Source organism: Muntiacus reevesi, chromosome 18, assembly GCF_963930625.1.
Source record: "Muntiacus reevesi chromosome 18, mMunRee1.1, whole genome shotgun sequence".
Classification (NCBI taxonomy): Eukaryota; Metazoa; Chordata; class Mammalia; order Artiodactyla; family Cervidae; genus Muntiacus; species Muntiacus reevesi.
In genome coordinates, this window is record NC_089266.1 from 7071222 (window position 1) to 7094185 (window position 22964).

Here is a 22964-nt window from a genome sequence, read left to right on the forward strand (position 1 = left end):
TCCTCGGCAGGTGGGCTCTTTTGACCCCTATAGTGACGATCCTCGGCTGGGCATCCAGAAGATTTTCCTCTGCAAATACAGCGGCTACCTGGCTGTGGCTGGCACAGCAGGGCAGGTAGCATTCCAGGCTGGGTGTGGGGAGCAGCGGGGAGGGGTGGTCAGAGGACGCAGGGCAGCGTCCAGGGCCAGGAGCTTCCTTCTCAGCATTGTGCTGGGGGGTTGGGAACAAGCAGGGCCAGGAGCCTGGGCTTCCCAGGTGGCTCAGTGGTAAAGAACCCGCCTGCCCATGCAGGAGACATAAGAGACCAGGTTTGATCCCTGGATCAGGAAGATGCCCTGGAGGAGGGCATGGCAACCCCACTCCAGTACTCTTGCCTGGAAAATCCCCATGGACAAAGGAGCTTGGCGGGCTACAGTCCATGGGGTCTAAAGAGTTGAATGCAACTGAAGTGACTTAGCATGCACACTCAGGGCCAGGAGCTAGCCTCCTGAGCACCCACTGATGGTGTCACCAGGAGCGTCACCTGCCCTTGACTTTTCCCAGTGAATAGGAGTTCCCAGATCCCATTAGAGGGAGGCCTTTGGGATGGTGACTTCTCCAGAAGCCAAAATTAAGGACCAGAGGTTGGGCACTTGTGACCCTGGGCCTTGGCGTGTGTCTTGGGTCCTCTGCCATCGGGGCCCCGCCCCCAGCTGTCCCTTGGAGCCAGGGTGGCTCAGCCCATCTGCCGCCCGCCCAGGTGCTCGTGCTGGAGCTGAACGACGAGGAGGCGGAGCACGCGGTGGAGCAGGTGGAGGCCGACCTGCTGCGGGACCAGGAGGGCTACCGCTGGAAGGGCCACGAGCGGCTGTGTGCCCGCCCGGGGCCCGTGCACTTCGAGCCCGGCTTCCAGCCCTTCGTGCTGGTGCAGTGCCAGCCCCCGGCTGTGGTCACCTCCCTGGCCCTGCACTCCGAGTGGCGGCTCATGGCCTTCGGCACCAGCCACGGCTTCGGCCTCTTTGACCACCAGCAGCGGCGGCAGGTCTTTGTCAAGTGAGCAGCCCACCCAGGGAGGCCGGGGCCCAGGTCTGGGGTCGGCGCCTGAACCAGCAGGGTGTCCCTCAGAGCGTGACGGTGCTGACGGCCCCGCGTCCCTCTGCCCCCAGGTGCACGCTGCACCCCAGCGACCAGCTCGCCCTGGAGGGCCCGCTGTCCCGCGTGAAGTCCCTGAAGAAGTCCCTGCGCCAGTCTTTCCGCCGGATCCGCCGCAGCCGGGCGTCTAGCAGGAAGCGGCGGCCCGCTGGCCCTCCGGGAGAGGTGAGGCCAAGGCTGGCCTTGCTTACTTAGGCTGCAGACTCTGGCTCGTCTCCCCCACCCGACCCCGTGACCTCGGATCTATCACTCTGCCTCTCTGTGCCTCTCTGTCCCCAAGTGTGAACGGTGGTCTCTGTAACACCTTGGGGTCACGTCTCGGTCTCTGAGACCAGGCGGATGTCGGGGGGCGCGGTGGCTGGTCCTCCCTGAAGGGAAGCGTGGAGCAGTCCAATGCCCTCCCCCCTCACCGGGAAGGAAGGCCCACACCCACCCTCAGGCCGCACCCACCCGTTGCAGGTGCAGGAGGCGAGCAGCAGGGCGGAGCGGACCGGCCTGCAGAACATGGAACTGGCGCCCGTGCAGCGCAAGATCGAGGCGCGGTCAGCAGAGGACTCCTTCACGGGCTTCGTCCGGACCCTCTACTTCGCTGACACCTACCTGAGGGACAGTGAGTGGCCGGTCTGAGATGGGGGGGCCCGGGCAAGCATCCTCTAGCTTGAGGGTGTATTGGAAGCTGCTGGCTGATTTGCCCTTAAGAGGGTTGCCGCTTCCTGAGCTCGGGGAGAGCTGGAGCCCCCGCGCCTGCCTCTTTTTCTCCGCGGCCTGGGTCTCTGAGTCTGGTCGCCCTGGCTTCGTACCTAGACCCCACCACACTCTAGAAGTGTGACCTTGGATGTGTCACTTAGCCTTTCTGGGTCTTGCTTCTCCCCCTGTAAAATGGGGGCGTGACTTCCTCCTAGAGTGGTTGCATGCACTGGGACATGCCACATGCCTGCTGGTACCCAGGAGGCCCTCTGGAAGCTGTCTGACTGTGTCTCTTCTCCTGCCAGGGTAAGGGTGGGCCGAGGGCTGCTTGCTGCTGTAATCTTGAGGGCTGAGCCATCCTGGGCTTGGGATCATCCGCACGGGGCCCGTGGTTGTGAGGGAGCCTTGCAGGCCCTTCCTGTCTACAGCAGGACGTAGGCAGGGCCCATAGCAGCTCCATTTCACAGAGGAAGAAAGTGAGACGTGTGAAGGTCACTGCCTTGACCTTGGAGTCACACAGGTAGTGAGCCAGGTCTCCTGGTTCCCCTTGAGCCCCAGAGTCAGGGGTTAAATGTAAACCTCGGCCTCCTGGTAGGTTCCCGCCACTGCCCCTCGCTGTGGGCTGGCACCAATGGCGGTACCGTCTACGCCTTTGCCCTGCGCGTGCCCCCTGCCGAGCGGAGAATGGATGAGCCAGTGCGGGCGGAACAGGGTGAGTGCTGGGCAGGGGGAGGGCGCTTGTCTGCCTAGGCTGGGGGCAGGGTGGCATCTCCAACCTCACCTCCATCCCTGCCGCCTCCCTCTGTCCTGCAGCCAAGGAGATCCAGCTGATGCACCGAGCGCCCGTTGTGGGCATCCTGGTGCTGGACGGACACAGCGTACCCCTTCCCGAGCCCCTGGAAGTGGCCCACGACCTGTCAAAGAGCCCAGACATGCAGGGGAGCCACCAGCTGCTCGTCGTGTCAGAGGAGCAGTTCAAGGTGCCTTACGGGAGAAGGCGGGGCCCCCAGGGATCCCTCCACGAAGGACAACCGCTGGGACCCCCTTAAAGCTGTGTTTGTAGTTGTGTGAGGGCTGCAGAGGCAGCGGAGAGAAGCGGGGGTCTTGGTGGAGTCCCCAGGGTCAGTGGTAGGAACACTGAAGCAGGACTTGTGTCTGTGGAAGGGACAGAAGATGCAGACAGGGAACTAAGAGACCCTGGCGTCCTCGCAGTGCAAATGCAGTAACTCACGTCTGAGCGCCGAGCGCGGGAGCACTGGGGCTGAGCAGGCTTCGCCGGGAAGCTGGGCAGGCGGCAGAGGGCCACGCCCAGCAGCGGCATCGGGCAGGGACGCGAGAAGGCCTCGCTGGGCTGGATGAAGCACTGCCCCCTGGTCTGGCCGCCAGCGTGACCGGCTGCCCTGCGCCCTAGGTGTTCACGCTACCCAAGGTCAGTGCCCGGCTGAAGCTGAAGCTGACTGCCCTGGAGGGCTCGCGGGTGCGGCGGGTCAGCGCGGCCCGCTTCGGCAGCTGTCGAGCCGAGGACTACGGGGAGCATCACCTGGCCGTCCTCACCAACCTGGGTGACGTCCAGGTGGTCTCGCTGCCCCTGCTCAAGCCCCAGGTGCGGTACAGCTGCATCCGCCGGGAGGACGTCAGCGGCATCGCCTCGTGCGTCTTCACCAAATACGGCCAAGGTGTGCGGGGGGCAGGCTTGGCGGGGCCTCTGCCCCCCTGGGCCGGGTTTGGGGCTCCCACTGCATCGCGGGTACTGCATGGAAGAACAGCATGGGGTATTTCGGCCAAAGCCAGGCTCCTTAGGCAGAGAACTTTCGAAGGCTCTGGTCCCTAATGGTCCCCAAGGTGGGGATCAGGGGTGGGTAGTGCAGTGCTGTAGGCAGCCACAGGGCCAGCTCGGGCTGCCCTCACCTGCCAGCCTTCTCCACCCCACCGCCAGGTTTCTATCTGATCTCACCCTCCGAGTTTGAGCGCTTCTCTCTTTCCACCAAGTGGCTGGTTGAGCCCCGATGTCTGGTGGATTCAGCAGAATCAAAGAACTGCAGCCGCCCGCGCAACGGGTCAGGCCCCGAGAAGTCCTTGGGCCGAGCCAGGTGGGTGGAAGGGCAGATGCCCTTTGCTCCAGCCGCTCCTCACCCCGCCTTCCCTGGTGTGCCCGCTCTGGGGCTGCTCAGAGTCCCTTTCCCCCGAAACTCAGCCAGCACCCCACCCACCCTTTCCCAGCCAGAATGGGGAGCCCCGTGGCCCCTGATCCTCACTGTCTCTTCCCCACAGGAACTCAGGCAGCCAGAGTGATGGAGAGGGTAAGACGGGGCTCTCTGGGGCCGGGGGTGTGTGGGGGCAGAGGTGCGACAGGGGCAGCTGGGGAGGGTCGGGGAGCCCAGGTGGTCAGGAGGCGTTCAGGCCGGGGGTCACACAGCTTCCCTTGTGGTCCTGGGCTCCAGCACCCCCGCCCCCACAGAGAGGGGGCCAGGGCAGCAGAGGGCCCACGGCTCACGTGGCTTGGCCCCTGCCTTTCAGAGCGGAGGTCAGGCCCTGTGATGGAGCACGCTCTGCTCAATGACGAAAGTGAGTCGGGGCAGGGGTTGGGGGGTTGGCAGGAGGGAAGTTCGGGGTGGGGCGGGGGTGGGGGGTACTTGGGAGGCCAGGGTGGAGACGTGGGCTGGTTTCCGGAAGAGGGCAGGCTGGTTCACTGGGTCGGTAGAAGGAGGGGAGAGGCCCACCTCCACCGGCCTCACCAGGCCTCCGCTCCCCGCCTCTGCCCTGCAGGGGTTCTGAAGGAGATCCAGAGCACGCTGGAGGGAGACCGAGGGTGAGTCACTGTCCGGCTCGCCGGGGCGGGCCCCAGGTGCCAGGAGAGCTGTGGGCATGAGGGTCCCTGTCCGGAGTCCCGTGGACAGTGACAGCCCCGACTTTGCCCACGCAGGAGCTGTGGCGATTGGCGTTCTCAGCGCGTGGCCGTGGGGTACAGACTCAGCAACGGGGGAGGTAGGGGCTCTGGGCGCTGCTGCGGGCTTGGCAGGGGTGGGAGGAGGAGGAGGCCCCGTCCCCGCTCCCCTGGACCCCTGGGCTCATCCCAGCCCTAACACGTGCCCCCACTTGCCGGGAAGCCTCCGTGTCCGGGCTGACACTCTGGTGTCCCTGTCTCTCTGTCTCCCGCAGCGGAGTGAACGGGACGCGTGTGCAGCCTGCACAGTGATCACACTACTGAGGGCTCCTCCGCGGGGCCCCGCCTACCTGGAGAAGCCCAGCACGGGCCGTGCAGGGGCTGGGGGCGCCCAGGGTCCAGCCTGCTGCTGCTCCTGGCCCCGGGAGAGGAGGGATCCCGCGGCCCAGGGCTGTCCCTCCGGGGCTCTGACTCTCCTGGTCCTTCTGTCGATGTTGCACAGTTTTGAACCCCCTTCCCCTCTTCCCCCCTTCCCCTTTTGTAGTGGGTTGGGTTTTAAATTATAAATGTTAATTGCCTCCGGGTGAAAAAGTTTTTAATAAACACCTTATTACCTCTTCACCAGGCTGGTCCAAAGATTTTAATTTTTTTTTTTTTTTTTTAACTTGTGCAGAGATTTTCCATGTAAATAGAAACGATGGCTAGCTGGTTCCTTGCCTTTGCCCTCTGGGGTCTGTCCCCTGGACCAGGCTGGTGCTCAGGAGAATTTGTCGGTTCTTTTCAGCTATTTGGAATCAGATACACAAACTGTACATGCTTGTGCCTAAACACCACGTGCCTTCTCTCTTTGGGAATAAACGATAACCAGTTAACCGAGTTGAGTCTGTCTGACTGATCCCTGGGTGGGGGGCCGCAGGGGGGCCCTGGCCGCCCCTGGCCAGCCTTTCCCTGCTGTTAGGAGGGGAAGGTGCTCACAAGATGCTGACCTCACGGCTTCTCCTGGACTTCGGGGAAGGACTCTGGGGTGCCACCGAGGTGGGGTCAGTGCCTGAAGGTTAAGGTCTTGACAAGCCAGGGACTTGATTCTTCTTGGGCTACATCTTTACGCACTTGGTATCTTTTTTTTTTTTAATTAAACTATTTTTGGCTGTGCTGGGTGTTGGTTGAGGCACACAAGCTCTTTGTCGCTGTGCACGGGCTTTCTGTACAGGCTGTTGCAGAGCGCAGGCTCTAGAGCGTGGCTCGGTGGTTGTGCTGCACAGGCTTCGTTGCCGGACCCGGGATCGAACCCGTGTCTTCCGGCACTGGCAGGCGGATTCTTAACCACTGGACCACCATGAAGTTCCCCACCCGTCTTCATTGAGCACCTCCTGTATGCTTGGTGCTTGAGGTTCAGAGGTGGCCAAGACAAGGTGGCCCCTGCCCTTGTGGGGCTCACGGTCCTTACAACTGCAGGAAGTGGTAAGATGAGGGAAATCCGGGGCCTGGGAGAAATGTGCCTCGGGAGGTGACATTAAGCTGTGACTAGAGGGACCTCCCTGGTTAAGACTCTTGAGTGTCCAATGCAAGGGACACAGATTTGATCCCTGGTCGAGGAACTAAGATCCCACATTTTGTGAGGTAGCCAAAAAAAGGCATAAACTGTGAAAGGAGAGTTGACCAGGAGTTGGCTGGGGGGCAGGGAGGCACAGCAGCACGCAAGGAAATGGTCTCCTCACCGTGGAATGAGTGAGGAGCCAAGGGTGGTTGGCAGGAAGTGAGTGAAAATGCCGGGGCCAGTCAGGGAGCCCCGGGAGCCTCAGGGGGGCAAGGGCACTGCCCTGGGTCACGGGGGACCCCCTCGCCTGAGTTGTGAGAGGGCCTATTGGAAGGACAGCGATCAGCACGGGGAACAGAGGGGGAGTTGAGTTCCAGGTTCTAGGACAGACACCCCGGGGCGCACCCTCTGTACCTGCCCACTAAAGACGCGCTCTGAATTTGGGAATTGGACCACTCAAGCTCCCTTGTTTCTCCTTGGAGGAATGGTAGGGGCTTACCCAGATGGAAGAATTGATGCTTTTGAATTGTGGTGTTGGAGAAGACTCTTGAGAGTCTCTTGGATAGCACGGAGATTAAACCAGTCAATCCTAAAGGAAATCAACCCTGAATATTCATTGGAAAGGCTGATGCTGAAGCTGAAGCTCCAGTACTTTGGCCACCTGGAGTGAAGAACTGATTCATTAGAAAAGACCCTGATGCTGGGAAAGATTGAGGGCAGGAGAAGAGGGGGACAGAGGATGAAATGGTTGGATGGCATCACCAACTCATGGACCTGAGTTCTAGAATTATTCTTCTAGAGACCACTGTAGCTTCAACCCCAGCAAGTCATACTTGGACAAATTACTTACCTGCTCTGCATCAGTTTCTCCTGGCAGATAGGGTGATAATAGTATTCCCTCGTGATCTTTTGCGAGGTTTCTATGCGTCCATGTAGTTAACGGGTTAATGATGGTGCTGACCCTGTTAGGATCAGGGAAAACATCTTGAGAGTTTGATGCACAGGATGTCTTTATCCTTTTTTCTTGGGTCAGCATATGAGATCTTCACCTGTGTCACGCAAACTGTTAGTTGCGGCCTGTGGGGTCTAGTTCCCCAACCAAGAATCAAACCCAGACCCCCTGCATTGAGAGTGCAGTCTTAGCCACTGAACCACAGGGAAGTCCAAGAAGTCTTTATCTTATCACAAGTTAAGCTTTGCTCTTTCAAACTTGGGTTGGCACCGGGATCTTCAGTCTGTGGGTCAGGATCCTGCACCAAAAGTGGGTGTCAAGGAAGGAGTGGGAACATCACACCTGGGGAGCTGGGCGGCCCCTCCCCCGCCTAGGGAGAGGGCATGCTTTTGTGACTGGCCGTTTAGGGGGCCTTCCATGTTAACTAACTCACACAAATGGACAAGCAACATGAAGTTTCCTGCCAAGTAACTAAGGATTGGAGACACTACTACTAATGCAAAGACCAATAAATCAGAAGAAAATTGCAAAGCCAACACTTCCATGACTCAGAGGGGCTTTGTGGCTGCAGCAATGATCCAGTTAATCAGCTCCAACAGGAAGTCAACAGCAAGTTGACCTGAAAATACCTAGAGGCCTCTGAAAAGTTTGAAAACGGATTGACCCCGTGCCCATTAAGGATGAGCTCGGCCTTAAGTACTTTGTGCTTCAAAGAGTGAGCTTATGTTGGTGGTTCGCCTTTTCAGTTCAGAAGAAAACATTTTCATATTGGGAACATGAGCAGCAATTCATGTGGCTAGGTATGCACACACGGAAACACTTGGTGTGTTCTAGAAAGGGGATTAATCCCGGTGGAGGAGTGGGGTGTCCAGGAAGAGGGGGTGAGAGCGGCAAAGCAGGCACCGAGAGGGTGAGTTGGCCAGGGAGGCTGCCAGAGGACAGGGTGTGTGAGCGGGAGGGTCACAGCCAGTTCCAAGGGCCTTGGAGACAGTTGGTCTGGAGACTTACATCTGAGGGCCTTCGGCATCCTACGTTTGAAAGTCGGGCCAATCCTACCCTTTGTCACTGGCTTTGCCTGTGACCGGCTGTGTGACCTTAGAGGTCATCTGACCTCACTTCTGCACCTTTGTTTACTTATCTTTAAAATGGGCTGTAATAATAGGGTGGACCTCAGAGGATGGTAAGGATTCAATGAGAATCTGGAACATCCCACAGGACCAGGCTCCCAGTTAAGACCCAAACAAAGGAGGTGAAGCTTATTGTGAGGTGGATGAGGCCAGGAGAGGAGGGAGGGAGTGTGTGTGGAGTCAGAAGAGGACTCACACAGATGGAGGAGGTGGTCACAGCCCTTGTGAGCAAAGCGGAAGAAGGACGGGTGGGAAGAGGAGGCAGGGGGTGGCGCCCCTCTCCCCTGGTTTGTCTGAGGACTTCCCTGGAGGCTGCTGGAAGCCACACAGCCAGGAGGTGGGGGGCACGGGGAGACCAAGCCTGTCTGGTTCCGAAGCCAACCCCAGTGAAGTGCCGTGGAGCAGCATGGTGGGGCCCTCGAACTGGGTCCCCAATTCCTCACTTACTGCCTGCATGTCCTTAAGCCACTTACCCACTCTGAGCCACTTCCCCATCTATGAAACGAGACCATATCCCCTTCCTAAGGTTTGGGGAGGTTTGGATGAAACGAAGCTTGGGAAGGGAGCTGAGGCTCAAGGGATCAGAAGCGGCCTTGCCATCCCAGCTGTGTGCTGGTCGCTCAGTTATGTCCAACATTTTGTGACCCCAGGGACTGTGGCCCGCCAGGCTCCCCGTCCATGGAATTCTCCAGGCAAGAATACTGGAGTGGGTTGCCAGGGTTGTCATGCCCTTCTCCAGGGAACCTTCCTGACCCAGGGCTTGAACCCGGCTCTCCTGCATTGTAGGCAGATTCTTTATCGTCTGAGCCATCAGGGAAGTCCCATCTGAGTGAGACACAAGCGCAGACCTGGATCACCAGGAGGGAGAGATGGGCCCAGGAGAAGGCTGGAGCCTGGAGGTGGGAGCATGGAGCTCTCCTTCTGCTCCAGTGCTCACAGGACACATCGTAATGGGCTGGACAAATTGAAATTCCATGTATAGCTGGTAGCTCTCCTGTCAGGCCTTGGGAGCCAGACTGAGTGGGCATCCCAGTTCTGACACGCAGCTGTGTGCCTCAGTCTTATCATCCATGAAATGGGAATCCTTATAGCACCCATCTCTTAGAGTGCTCCTAAGAGTTAAGTGAAGGCTTCCCTGGGGGCTCAGTGGTTAGGAACCCACCCGCCAATGCAGGAGACTTGGGTTCAGTCACTGGGTAGAGAAGATCCCTGGAGAAGGAAACGGCAACCCACTCCAGTATTCTTGCCTGGGAAACCCCATGGACAGAGGAGCCTGGTGGGCTACAATCCATAGGGTTGCAAACAGTCGGACACGACTTAGTGACTAAACAGCAATAAAGAGTTAAGTGAACTTGTATGTAGAACAGTGTTTGTCATACAGTACACCCTGAAGTGTTAGCTATTTTTTTTATTATTTTTATTATTATCATCATTATTAGTCCAGGACACAACAGTGACCTCTTTCTCTATGTTATTTATTATAAAATGCATACAGAATAACACAAGTCATAGGAGTACAACCCAGTAAACCTTCACAAACTGAACAGTATCATTGACGGGGGTTTCCTTGTGACCCTCCTAGTCACTACCAACCTCCCACCCCCAACCCAGGCACCACCCTATAACCAACTTAGCTCAGTTTCCTCTTTTTGTCCTTTATATAAATAGCACCAGACAGTGACTCTATAACTCTTTCATGACTGGTTTCTTCACTCACCATCATGTTTTGTGAAATAACCCAGGTATGTTGCTGGCAATGGTCTGTCGTTATCAATGCAACGATCCATCGATCGTTATCTACTTTTGGCAGGTGAAAGAAGCCCTCTGAACCTGATTGCCCTTTGGCTTGCTCAGTACTGGTGGTGGGGAAGCAGAGCGTACAGATTTTCAAAGACACCAGTTTTATGAGTCACATGTAACCAACGTTACCCATTTGCTTGTGTTGCTTTGGGACAGCTGCTTCCTTGGCAAAGGCCACGGCACTTTCAACTCCTTGCTCAAACCAGGCATCCGGGCTTGAGCGGCCCTCCTGGGTAATGTGAGTGCTTGCAGAAGCTCCACCCAGGTGGGAGGTTGGTTCCAGATGTGCAGAGAGGTGGGTGTGAGGCAGTTCAGTTCAGTCGCTGAGTTGTGTCCAACTCTTCGTGACCCCATGGACCACAGCACGCCAGGCTTCCCTGTCCTTCACCAACTCCCGGAGTTTACTCAAACTCATCTCCACTGAGGCAGTGATGCCATCCAACCATCTCATCCTCTGTCATCCCCTGCTCCTCCTGCCATCAATCTTCCCCAGCATCACGGTGTTTTCAAATGAGTCAGCACTTCACATCAGGTGGCCAAAGTATTGGAGCTTCAGCTTCAGCATCAGACCTTCCAATAAACACTCAGGACTGGTTTCCTTCAGGATGGACTGATTGGATCTCCTTGCAGTCCAAGGGGACCCTCAAGAGTTTTCTCCAACACCACAGTTCTAAAGCATCAATTCTTCGGCGCTCAGCTTTCTTTATACTCCAACTGTCACATCCGTACATGACTACTGGAAAACCCATAGCCTTGACGAGATGGACCTTTGTTGGCAAAGTAATGTCTCTGCTTTTTAATATGCTGTCGAGGTTGGTCATAACTTTCCTTCCAAGGAGTAAGCATCTTTTAATTTCATGGCTGCAATTACCATCTGCAGTGATTTTGGAGGCTCCCCCCCCCAAAAAAAAAATCAGCCACTGTTTCCCCATCTATTTGCCATGAAGTGATGGGACCAGATGCCATGAACTTCATTTTCTGAATGTTGAGCTTTAAGCCAAGTTTTCACTCTCCTCTCACTTTCATCAAGAGGCTCTTCTTCACTTTCTGCCATAAGCGTGGTGTCATCTGCATATCTGCATTTCTCCCGGCAATCTTGATTCCAGCTTGCGCTTCTTCCAGCCCAGCATTTCTCATGATGTACTCTGCATATAAGTTAAATAAGCAGGGTGACAATATACAGCCTTGACATACTCCTTCTCCTATTTGGAACCAGTCTGTTGTTCCATGTCCAGTTCTAACTGTTGCTTCCTGACCTGCATACAGGTTTCTCAAGAGGCAGGTCAGGTGGTCTGGTATTCCCATCTCTTTCAGAATTCTCCACAGTTTGTGGTGATCCACATAGTCAAAGACTGGCATAGTCAATAAAGCGAAATAGATGTTTTTTTCTGGTGTTTTTTTGATTATCCAACGGATGTTGTCAATTTGATCTCTGGTTCCTCTGCCTTTTCGAAAACTAGCTTGAACATCTGGAAGTTTACGGTTCACGTATTCCTGAAGCCTGGCTTGGAGAATTTTGAGCGTTACTTTACTAGCGTGTGAGATGAGTGCAATTGTGCGGTAGTTTGAGCATTCTCTGGGATTGCCTTTCTTTGGGATTGGAATGAAAACTGACCATTTCCAGTCCTGTGGCCACTGCCGAGTTTTCCAAATTTGTTGGCATATTGTGTGCAGCACTTTCACAGCATCATCTTTTAGGATTTCAAATAGTCCAACTGGAATTCCATCACCTCCACTAGCTTTGTTTGTAGTGATGCTTCCTAAGGTCCACTTGACTTCACATTCCAGGATGTCTGGCTCTAGGACAGTGATCACACTATCGTGATTATTTGGGTCTTGAAGATCTTTTTTGTACAGTTCTTCTGTGTATTCTTGCCACCTCTTCTTAATATCTTCTGCTTCTGTTAGGTCCATACCATTTCTGTCCTTTATTGAACCCATCTTTGTATGAACTGTTCCCTTGGTATCTCTAATTTTCTTGAAGAGATCTCTAGTCTTTCCCATTCTGTTGTTTTCCTCTATTTCTTTGCATTGATCACTGAGGAAGGCTTTCTTATTATCTCTCCTTGCAATTCTTTGGAACTCTGCATTCAAATGGGTATATCGTTCCACTTCTCCTTTGCTTTTCCCTTCTCCTCTTTTCACAGCTATTTGTAAGGCCTCCTTGGACAGCCATTTTGTTTTTTTGCATTTTTTTTTCTTGGGGATGGTCTTGATCCCTGTCTCCTGTACAATGTCATGAACCTCCGTCCATAGTTCATCAGGCACTCTATCAGATCTAGTCCTTTAAGTCTATTTCTCACTTCCATTGTATAATTCTAAGGGATTTGATTTAAGTTATACCTGAATGGTCTAGTGGTGTGAGGCAGGTAGGAGATAACTGGAGACCCCTCCAAGGAAAGTGCCACAAACTGGAATGTCAACCTCCCCCACTCTGATTCTGGGTGGGGCTCCCGGTTGAGGAGAGGTCAGAGGTCAGCAGGGGCATAGGAGTTCTGTGGGGGCACTGAGATTTGTCATGTTTCAGAGGGGCAAAAATGTTGGATGATATCCTGCCTCAGTGCCATGTGAAGATGGGTGGTCTCCTCTCTTGTTGATGGGAGTGTAAGCTGGTACAGCCTCCACGGAGGAAAATTTGGAGCTCTCCGAGTTATACAAAAGCACACACCCTATGGCCCAGCAATTCCACTTCTAGGAATTGATTCGGCCTGGACACAGGTGGAATCAATGTTGTCTGTAATTGAAGCAAAAGGTTAGATGAAGGCAGCCTCCATTTCAGTCGTAAAAGTCTGTTAACCTAAAATAATTTTAAGAGCCAATTATTTTACCAGCAAAGAATTACAACATGGGACAGCAATTAATGCCAACTACACGCAACTCTGAAGGAAGGAAAACTTTTTATAAAGGAAACTCTTTTATAGAGGAAAAAGGGAAGTTGGAACAGGCTGTTATAAACAAAAAGTCCATAGGAGGAAATTGGGAGTTTGAAGTATAGCTGCTTTTCATTGGCTTCGTTTGACAGTTTCTCATTGGCTGAGCTATTGCCGGGCAAGAGGAAAAACTTTCTTCCTCCAGCTGGCAGCAGTAAAGTTGTGTCACTTCCTGCCTGAGATCCAAAGTACATTTTTTTCTCTTGGGATCTATATATATCGAGGTGAACTGGTTAAGTGTATAAGGACTCCCCCTTCTGGCCTCTGGCCTCCATTTAGTGAGTGTTTCCTTTATTAATTTTCACACTATCAATAAAGAATTGGTTAAACTATGGCACATTCATTTGCTGGAATATTATGAAGTTGTTAAAAAAAAAACTTTACTATTATGAAATCTCCAAGATAATCTGTTAGGAAAAATCTGTTAGAGTGAAGCACCATGAGCTAGAAAAGCTTCCACCTGTTCTCAGAGAGAAAAATAATACTTGCTTTTCTCTGCCTGGATAGCTCTGGAAGGAAACACAAGAAATGGGTAACCTCAGGGGAAAATGAAAAACTGTGGGTCAGGAATGGGAAACTTTCATCTTCCGGACTACCTGTTCAAAAAAACTAAATATTAGAGCAACACACATGCTCAGAAATTTATTGGGGTCTGATTATGTTCCATGACTAAGAAGCATTTACTTACTTCACACCAGTCCAAGGTGTACATTTATGTTTTATGCAGTTTTCTTTAAATTATATTTCACAATCTAGAAGAAGAACAACAACAAAACTAACAACCCTTGCTGGGATCTGGCCGTGAACTAAGGTCAGCCTGGTTCCAGCCTCCAAGGGGCTAAGTAAGGAGGGTGGGTTCCCCCAGAGCCTCCCAGGACAAGGAGGATGGCCCAAGTGGTTTCTTCTGGCACCCGCCCCCACCCCCTGATGCCAAAACAGTGAGGCAGGAGCAGAGCGCGGGCCCCTCGGTCGGGCCTGGTGCCAGGCTGGCCGGGCTGGCAGCAACTCAGGGCAGCACGGTTGCCCTGTCCATGGCCTTTGTCCGCACCTGCAGCTCTTCTTTCCTGATTGGCCTCCACTCTATTGTTGGCCGAGGAGGTCAGGACCAGCAGCCACCTGCATTATTGATGCCCTCAGGTAAGGCGGGAGACGTGGGGGCGGGTAGATGGAGCCTGTAGCCCCCATCAGCACAGAGCCTGTGTGGTGTGCTGCTGAGAGCACGCCTGCGAGCAGCCAGCTCCTGGGGCGAGAAGAGGAGAGAGGCCCCAGGAAGCCATGGGCAGGAGCAAGGGCAAAGCGCCCCAGCGCCCGGAGGGACCCCAGAGGCCCCCCTCGGGGGAGCAGGATTCCGGGTCTGCCAGCGCAGACAGCGCGCCCAGCCGGGAACATCGAAAGGGCCACCGTAAGGCCCACAAGGAGCCCAGCGCCAGGCGAGGCCAGGAGCCCCCCAGCGCCCACAGGAAGCCCGCTGTAGGGGAGAACGGGAACTGCAGACGGGCAGAGGCAGGGCCACCGCCGGAGGCCGAGGGGAGACGAGGCCCCGGGCACGCCCGTGGGGGATGCCGGGCTAAGGAGAGCGACAAGCCGGGCGACAGCCACGGGGAGCGCCTGGAGGAGAAGGGTCTCCTCCCAGGAGGGAGGACACGCGAGCGCGACCGCCGCAAAAGGAGAGGAAAACGACGCGGACGCTCGGCTCAGCGGGGCCGCCGAGAGACACGGAGCCTCGACGGGAACACGTCGGGTGGAGACGGGGCCAGCTCCTGCCTGGACAGCGAGGCCCAGGAGAGCCGCAGCCAGGGCGGTGGGACCCCAGAGCAGAGGCCCAACTTGGAGCAAACGGACATGGGCTCGGACGGCTCTCAAACCAGCGCAGACCCAGCGCTGGAGGCACCAGGAGCGCAGCGGAACAGCAACGGCCCCAGCAGCAGCAACAAGCCCCCCTCGCGGCCCCAGAGCCCAGAAGGATCGGCGGCGGCGAGGCCCCAGGGAGAGACCGAGGATTCCGGAACAGACCCAGACTCGAGTCAGGAGGGGGGCAGGTCTGGACGGAGCCCAGGGGCAGTCCCAGAAACGACCCGCGGGGCCCCTGAGGCCGGCGAGGCTGACCCAGGTAGAAAAGCCGCAGCTTCCAGCCCGGTGGAGGGCAGCCCTGCCTGCAGCCCTCGGAGCTCGCGGGGTTCTCAGGACCCCAGGCAGGGCGGGGATACAAGAGAGGATGGGGTGCAGCTCGAAGCTGAGCCGAGGGGCGCCCCGCCCGAAAAAGCCGAGGCCTTGACCGCCCGAGGTCAGCGCCGCCAGGTTGGAAAGGTGGTGGGGAAGGCGCAGGAGGCGGTGGGCGTGAGCGACACGGGGTCTGGGGGTGAGGGGCCCCGGGCCCCAGCGCCGCTGGCCGCCTTAGTGGCGCTCCGCAGGCTCCGCGCCAGGCCCCCGCCGGGCCCCGCTCCCCAGGCCGCTGGTCCCCGCCGCGGCAGCCTCAAGGACCGGCTCGTGCGCGTGGCGCGGGCCCTGGGGTTCCTGCGGTGGCTGCGGCTGCGGCTCCAGCGGCGCGCGCACAGCGCGCGGAGTCCCGGGACCAGCGAGGGGACGAGCCGCGGGCCGGGGCCGCGCCGCCGCCGTCTAGCGCTGAGCCTGGCGGGCGTCGCGGGGCTGTGGGGGCGACCGAGGCCTCCCCCTGGCGGCGGCCCGAGTTCCCCGCAGGTTGCGAGAAGCCCAGCCCATGACCCTTCGGGGGATGAAGACCCGACACCAGATCCCAAGTTCGCCGTGGTGTTCCCCAGGGTCCACGGGGCAGGGAGTACCTCGAGCCGCGGGAGCTCAGAGGAAGGGTCCGCGGACGCCCCCGCCGGGGAGGGGCGCGATTGGTCCTGTGCGGGGGCGTCTGCGGACAGTGCAGGGCGCAGGGCGAGTGTAGAAGGGGTGGCCGGGTCCCCCCGCGGCTCTCTCAGCCCGAATTCCCACGAGGAGTCCCCCCTGGACGAGAGCAGCTCCAGCAGCGAAGCGGAGCCCGAAACCTTGGGAGCCGCGCCTCCGGTGCATTGGGCGCAGTGCTCAGACCCCTCCGAGGACCCCGGGCTTGACACCGAGGCACTGCTGCCCCGACTCACCCTGGAGACCCGCCGGCGGCCGGAGGGGAGCCCTGGCCCGCGCGGGTCCCTGAGGGATCGATGGGAGCCAGAGGACGAGGTGGAGGAGGCGCTGGAGAGGGACCTGGAGCTGAGCCTCGCACGGGGCCCGGGGGCGCCTCCCTTTCCTGGCGGCGCAGACGGCAGGAGCGTCGGGGAAGGCCTGGAAGACACCGAGGACCTGGCCCGGCTGTGGTGAGTGGGCGCTGCCCCAAACCTGCCCTGCCTGGGTCACACCCAACCTCCGGTTTTTATGGAGGGTCTCCTCCCAAGGGGGTTTGCCACACAGGGTCGTCAGGCTGGAAGGGGCAGCTGAGGGGTGAGACTCCAGGTGCCCCTTCTTTCTCTAATTGGCACAAAGCTTCCTTCTGGGTCAGCAGCCTGGTCCTGCCTGTAGCGCCCAGGGTGGGAGCTCTTGCTCAGCAGGGGGTGGGGAGGCCCTGTGTTCTGGATGGGCTTGGAGAGGGTGTGGGACTTGGTGGAGGTGTCTTTGCCACCAGCGGCAGGGCTAACCCAGGATCTCTTTCTGCTCCCAACTCCCCTCTCCTCCACCCCGCGGCCCCGCAGGCCAGTGTGTGACAGCTCCATGCTGCTGTGTCTCAAGAAGAGGTTTCACCTGGGCCGAATCTATGTACGGGGGACCCAGGAGGGGATGGTGGGCTGGGATTCCCTTTCCCCTGGGGTCAGAGGGCCCTCTGGGCACCCCCACCCCGAGCCCGGCCGAGTGTCCCCCTCCATCCTTCTCCCTGGGCTGGGTGCTGAACCCTGCTCCCCCCACATTCTGATGAGAGCTTTGTTCCCAGACCTTCGGGGGGCCCCTCCTGCTCGCTCTGAACCCCCGCCGGACCCTGCCTCTCTTCTCACCTGAGGTCCTGGCCAGCTACCGCCCTGGGAAGACCCCCAACACCACCCCGTATGTGAACTTGCCCCACCAGGCCTCTGCTCCCGCCTGGTGGCTAGACCCCAGGACGTCACACTGACTGGGGCCCAGGGGACTGTGGGCGGGACCTGCCTGCACCTAGGAGGCCCCAGGTGCCCGTCGCTGGTAACCTTCTCTCTCATCCCCCAGACACATCTTTGCCGTCGTGGCATCGGCCTATAGCCTGTCTGAGAGCACTGGGCAGGCCACCTGCGTCCTGCTGGGGTGAGTGGTGGCAGAGCCCTCAGGCCACGCTGAGGGCCGGGAGGAGGGCGATGTGAGGTCCGTGTTTGAAACCGCCCGTCTGGTCCACTGCTGGGCAGCAGCTCTGGACTTGCTAAGACCGTGCCCCTTGAGCGAGGCATCCTGGGGACTTTTTGTTCTGTTTGGCCTCCCTGCCCCGACTCTGTTTCTGCATTTCTGGGAGCCTCCTTTAGGGTGGGCGTCACTTCCAAGTGGGCACATCCCCGCTTTGGGGCTCATTTGGGATCACCCTATGTGCCTCTTTCTGGAGGCCCTGCCAGCCCTTCTCTCCTGCAGTGGGGACAGCGGCTCTGGGAAGACAGAGGCAGCCAAACAGATGGTGCAGTTCCTACACAGCCTGGAGTGGGAGCGGACGAGGGGGAGAGGGTGTCGGGTGAGGGACAGCTCGCCACTGTCCAGCGATCCAAGGGGGACCTTGCCACTCCTCTGAGCCAGGAGAGCGGTCTTCAGGCCTCTGGCTTCTCCTCGGGGCGGCCCCAGGCATTGCCTCCTGCGGCGGCAGGGTGGGCTGGGGAGACCGACCCCTCCACGGGCCGACAGAGCCCCCACGTAGTGTCCTCTCCTGGGATGCCCCCTTAGGGGCTGCTGCGCCCAGAGGGCCTTGAATGTCCCCCCCTGCCTACCCAGCTGGACGCCGTGCTGCCCCTGCTCGGCAGCTTTGGCCACGCCAAGACAGTCCTCAACACCAACGCCAGCCGCTTCGGCCAGGTCCTGGGCCTCTGCCTGCAGCAGTGAGTGACGGGGGTCCAGGTGGGCAGGGGCACCCACGGCCGGCTCCCCGGACTGGGAACCTGAGCCTGCCGCCCTTGGGTCCAGCCCTCGGTGGGTCCCATCTGAGCAGGGGCCCCGGGCAGCGTGTACCCTGGGCACCCTCACCCAGGGTCCTGTGCCCACAGGGGGACCGTCGTAGGCGCTTCTGTGTCACATCACCTGCTCGAGACCTCAAGGGTGGTGTTTCAGGTACGACCCCAGCCCACTGCTCCCAGCACGGGGGAGAGGGAGGCGCTATGACCCCTCGTTCCCCCAGCTGGCCTTCCCTGGGGGCTTGTCCTTGCTCCCGGGGCACAAGACCTGGCTACCGCTCCCCCTAAGCCAGTCCTTCTCCCCCCAAGGCCCAGGCTGAGCGGAGCTTCCATGTTTTTTATGAGCTGCTGGCAGGGCTGGACCCCATGGAACGGGAGCAGCTCTCCCTGCAGGGGCCGGAGACCTACTACTACCTCAACCAGGTGAGGGGAGGCCGGTCGATAGCGCCTGCTCAGGGAGGAGTCCCCGCTTGGGGTCTAGGCGAGGGAGGCCATGGGAGGCCCGGCCCCATCCCCTTACCCCTGAGCCCTGCTGTGTTTGGCAGGGCCGCGCCTGCAGGCTCCAGGACAAGGACGATGCCCAGGACTTCACAGGACTGGTGAAGTCCCTGCAGGCACTGGGCTTGTGCGCCGAGGAGCTGACCGCTGTCTGGGCTGTGCTGGCCTCCGTCCTGCAGCTGGGCAACATCTGCTTTTCCTCATCAGAGGTGAGCTTCTGCAGAGGCGCCGGATCGGCAGTCTGGCTGGTCTGCATCATCAGGGCGGCGGTAACCTCAGAGTGTGGGAGGCTACCCGCAGGGCCTCACTGCTGTCCTGGAAAGTGGATGGATTTCCATCTTATAAATGAGAAAGCTGAGACTAGGGTCTTCTGCCTCCATACTAATCCTGTCCCACTAAGGCACCACCCTAAGACGGATGCTTGGCGTTAACTGAGCAGCTATGATATACCTGGGACTTCACATGTATATATATGTGTGTGTGTGTGTGTATGTGTGTATATATATGTATGTATGTATGTATATTTGGGTGGGGAGTCTACACCGAGCAGCTTGCAGGATCTTAGTTCCCCAACCAGGGATCAAACTTACACCCTCAGCAGTGATAGAGCAGAGTCCTAACCATTGGACCATCAGGGATTCCCTACATAGAGTTTTTTAATATATATATATTTGTTTGGTTGCACCAGGTCTTAGTTATGGCATGAGGGATCTAGTTCCCTGACCAGGGATCAAATCCAGGCCCCGTGCATTGGGAGCGTGGAATCTGAGCCCCTGGACCACCAGGGAAGTCCATTTAATGCTCCTGAGAACACCATCACATAAAGCTTATTATTTCCCCTCTAACAACAAGACAGTGGGGGCTCAGAGAGGGAAAGAGACTTGTCGGGGCCTCACTCAGGCCCTCAGACTCCAGAGCCAGCCCCCCTGCCCAGGTCTACCTCTGGGTCACGGGCACCTGGCCGGTCTGAGTGTGGCGCTGCCCTCGTCCGTGGGGTGCAGCCAGTCCACAAGCAGAGCGCGCCCTGCTCCCTCCCGCCTCCATCCAGAGGGAGTCCCAGGAGGTGGCCGCCGTGTCCAGCTGGGCCGAGATCCACGCCGCAGCCCGGCTGCTGCGGGTGCCGCCCGAGCGCCTGGAGGGGGCGGTCACCCGGAGGGTCACGGTGAGCTTGGGGGTCCTGGGCGAGGGGGGCCTGAGCAGACCACCCAACGGCTCGGGGAGCCCTGGGGTGGGCCTTGGGCCTGGCGCACCACCTGCACATTCTCCACCCTCAGGAGACGCCCTGTGGCCAGGTCTCGAGATCCCTGCCCGTGGAAAGCGCCGTCGATGCCAGGTAGCCCTGGGAGCAGGAGAGAGCCGGGAGCAGGCCTGGGCCCTGCTGCACGGGGCTCACTCACCACGCCCCCAGGGACACCCTGGCCAAGGCCCTATATGCACGACTCTTCGCCTGGCTTCTGAGGAGGGCCAACGCGCGGCTGGCATCCCCCGCGGAGGCAGGCAGCACGGCTACCGTCACTGTTGTGGATGTCTACGGCTTTGAGGTCACCCCGGGGGTGGGGCCCAGAAAGGGGTGTCCACCTCGTCCTGGATATTCCTGGGGACCCCAGCAGCTCTTCTGTGGGGCACACTCGTGCACTGCTTGCCTCTCTGACCATAAGATGGTCCACGAGACAGCTGCACGCTCCTTAGGTACAGCCGTCTGCCCTGTCCAGTCGTGAGGTCGCCTCTGAAGAGTTCTGCCTGCTTGGCCTTGTTGCAGAGTCTCATGGAGCCTTGAGGCAGTGAAAGACCCCAGGATGGGTCAGCCTCACTTCCTGTGTCCAAGAGGCGGGGGGAGAAGGGGACTCCCCCAGATCACCCTGACTTTTCATAAGCTCGTCACCCCCTTCCCAGAACATCCTGCCCCCTCAGGCCAGGGAGGAGGGACGAGATGGGCACCGTTTACTGTTCTTTGCTCTTGCCTCCTCTCCAGGGTGTCCTTGGTGACCATCCCCTCCCTGCGGAAGGGATGACCACGGCATCTGTGTGTGTGTGTGTGTTCATGTGCACATTTGTGTGTATTTTAGAGCACGTAAAAAACTGTACAAAGCTGCATGAAGTAGGGGCTCTGCTAGGCTTGATAGTTAAGTGTTGGGGATACAGAGGAAGGAGACTGGAATTCCAACAGAAGGACTCCTGGAAGGCTTCTTGGAGGCAGCAGCCTGGAACTCTGCTTATGAGAATGTGGCATTCTGATAGTCCCTGAGCTAGGCTGTAGGAAAAGTTGCCTCCCAGACCACAGGGTGGCTGTGATCAGAGGCCCGAAGGCTCACAGCGGTGCTGAGGCAGAAGGCAGGGGGCAGCTTGCTGGAGGGAGGCCTGACTGGGGCTGGGGCAGGACGGGGCGGGCGCACGCTGGGCCAGGGTCTTTGGATTTGACTCTGGAGGCGGCAGCATCAGCCCTGGGGCAGCATCCGGCCTGGTGCTGGGGAGAACGTGGGCAGCTGTGGGAGCGGGGGAAGGGCACCAGGCCTGTGTGCTGGCTGCCCCGGCCCCCCACCTCGTGTGGGTGCCCACCTCACTGCTTGTGCGCCCCCAGGCCCTGCGGGTCAATGGTCTGGAGCAGCTGTGCAACAACCTGGGCAGCGAGCGCCTGCAGCTGTGGCGCCGCCAACTGCTGCTGGCCCAGGAGGAGGTGCGGGAGCCGGGCTGGGAGGAGGCCGGGATGCCCAGCTGTCTCCTAGAACGGAGACCATCCCTGGGGGAGAGTGGGCACTCACTAGAGCCCTGCCCCAGAGCCCCCTTGCTCTAGGCTGTCTCGGTCCTTCCGAGCCTCAGTTTACGCATCTGTACAATGGGAAGGTCAGCCCTGCTCTGGCTCGGATGAGGCCCCCCATGGGCATGGGTGGTCTCCATGAACCAAGCGCTGGCTGTTCCCAGGAGGAGTGTCGGAGGGAGTCGCTGCCCTGGGTGCCCATCCCCCAGGCCCCGCAGGAGTCCTGCCTGGACCTCCTGGTAGACCAGCCGCACAGCCTCCTGAGTATCCTGGATGCCCAGACATGGCTGTCCCAGGTGAGCCCCTCATGTTGGGGGACAAGGAGTGGGGGGTGCCTGGTGGCCAGGCCAGAGCCAGCTGGGCCTTCCAGGGGAGAAATAAAGTCTGAGGTCCTGGGACCTTGCTCACAGGCCCTCAGTACAACTTGGGAAGGCGGTGGCCACACTCGGTTCAGATCTCTAGTCTCTGGATAATCCTGAGTGAGATGCTGACCTCTCTGAGACTCCTCGCTTCAGGAGGGGGATCATCGTGCCTGAGGGGCCGGGTTGTGCAGACTGTACAGGCTCCATGAGGGGCTTGGGGTTTCATCAAGGTTCTTTGTTCTTAAACTCCATAAAATAGCCTCTTACTGGATGACTTTTTATATGTGAATCTTAAAAAAAACACACATCCCATGTCTGTTTTATGTTTCATTTAAATATACTGTATCCTTCCCCCTTTTTTATTTTCTTGGCCACACTACATGGCATGTGGGATCCTAGTTCTCTGACCAGGGATCAGACCCACACTCCTGGCATTGGAAGCACAGAGTCTCTTTTTATTTTTATTTTTTCAGACTATTAAGACAGTTAACTCTTAACTGGCCTGCCAGGGAAGTCCCTGGATGGGTTCTTAAAAGTATCTTTGAAAAACTTGTTCAGAAACACCTGTAACTGTGAGACCAGATTCCCAGGAATCACTGCCAAAACTGCCTTCAAGTCCCCCAGCCCCGTTTCTTTTAAATAATTTTATCAAACATTCTTTAAGCCACCAAATCTTATTGACTAAGGTGTGCAAGGCTTCCATGTTTTTTCTTGATTGTTCAAAATAGTCCCTGGGAAAGAGGTTGCGCCCTTTATAAGGACTCAGATATGGAGCAACCTCCTAAGAAAGTTTGGGGATCAAATCAAAGCTCGCCATGTGTTCAGTGTCTGTGGTTTTGGGGGGCAGGGGGGAGAGGCACAGCCCCGCCAGGGGAGCCACACCTGCAGAGGCCTGAGCATCTCCTCTCATCAGGCCACGGACCACACCTTCCTGCAGAAGTGCCACTATCACCATGGCGACCACCCGTGCTACACCAAGCCCCAGCTGCCCCTTCCCATCTTCACCGTGCGGCATTATGCCGGGACCGTCACCTACCAGGTATCAGGGTGAGGGCAGAGTGACCCTGGGGAGTCACCTGACGGGTGAGCGGGGTAAGTGTGGGGAAGCCTCTTCCAAGGCCTTAACCCTCTCTCTCTGTCTGGGCCCCTCTGCCTCACCTCGTGCATGACTCCCTGAGCTCTGAGCAAGCAT

The 22964-nt window shown here is 58.0% G+C and overlaps 2 protein-coding genes across 4 annotated transcripts in view; both read left to right on the forward strand.

Annotated features, from left to right (window-relative positions):
• The window catches only part of LLGL2 (LLGL scribble cell polarity complex component 2), a 34457-nt gene extending 29100 nt beyond the window's left edge, over positions 1-5357 (forward strand). For all 3 annotated transcript variants that reach the window (XM_065908860.1, XM_065908858.1, XM_065908857.1), the window contains exons 14-26: positions 11-115; positions 741-1033; positions 1147-1297; positions 1592-1742; positions 2415-2531; positions 2633-2799; positions 3231-3495; positions 3756-3909; positions 4091-4119; positions 4337-4384; positions 4586-4628; positions 4743-4804; positions 4979-5357. In XM_065908860.1, the coding sequence (XP_065764932.1) occupies positions 11-115; positions 741-1033; positions 1147-1297; positions 1592-1742; positions 2415-2531; positions 2633-2799; positions 3231-3495; positions 3756-3909; positions 4091-4119; positions 4337-4384; positions 4586-4628; positions 4743-4804; positions 4979-4986 (1593 nt within the window). In that variant the 3' untranslated portion in view covers positions 4987-5357. The remainder of the gene's footprint in view (positions 1-10; positions 116-740; positions 1034-1146; positions 1298-1591; positions 1743-2414; positions 2532-2632; positions 2800-3230; positions 3496-3755; positions 3910-4090; positions 4120-4336; positions 4385-4585; positions 4629-4742; positions 4805-4978) is intronic.
• An 8967-nt stretch (positions 5358-14324) lies between these two features.
• MYO15B (myosin XVB) overlaps positions 14325-22964 on the forward strand; it is a 29864-nt gene continuing 21224 nt past the window's right edge. Inside the window, exons 1-15 of the mRNA XM_065909897.1 lie at positions 14325-16366; positions 16739-16802; positions 16975-17084; positions 17241-17304; positions 17605-17727; positions 17982-18085; positions 18251-18314; positions 18467-18580; positions 18703-18864; positions 19704-19817; positions 19930-19988; positions 20064-20196; positions 21234-21329; positions 21575-21706; positions 22686-22811. Coding sequence (XP_065765969.1) covers positions 14325-16366; positions 16739-16802; positions 16975-17084; positions 17241-17304; positions 17605-17727; positions 17982-18085; positions 18251-18314; positions 18467-18580; positions 18703-18864; positions 19704-19817; positions 19930-19988; positions 20064-20196; positions 21234-21329; positions 21575-21706; positions 22686-22811 — 3507 coding nt within the window. The remainder of the gene's footprint in view (positions 16367-16738; positions 16803-16974; positions 17085-17240; positions 17305-17604; positions 17728-17981; positions 18086-18250; positions 18315-18466; positions 18581-18702; positions 18865-19703; positions 19818-19929; positions 19989-20063; positions 20197-21233; positions 21330-21574; positions 21707-22685; positions 22812-22964) is intronic.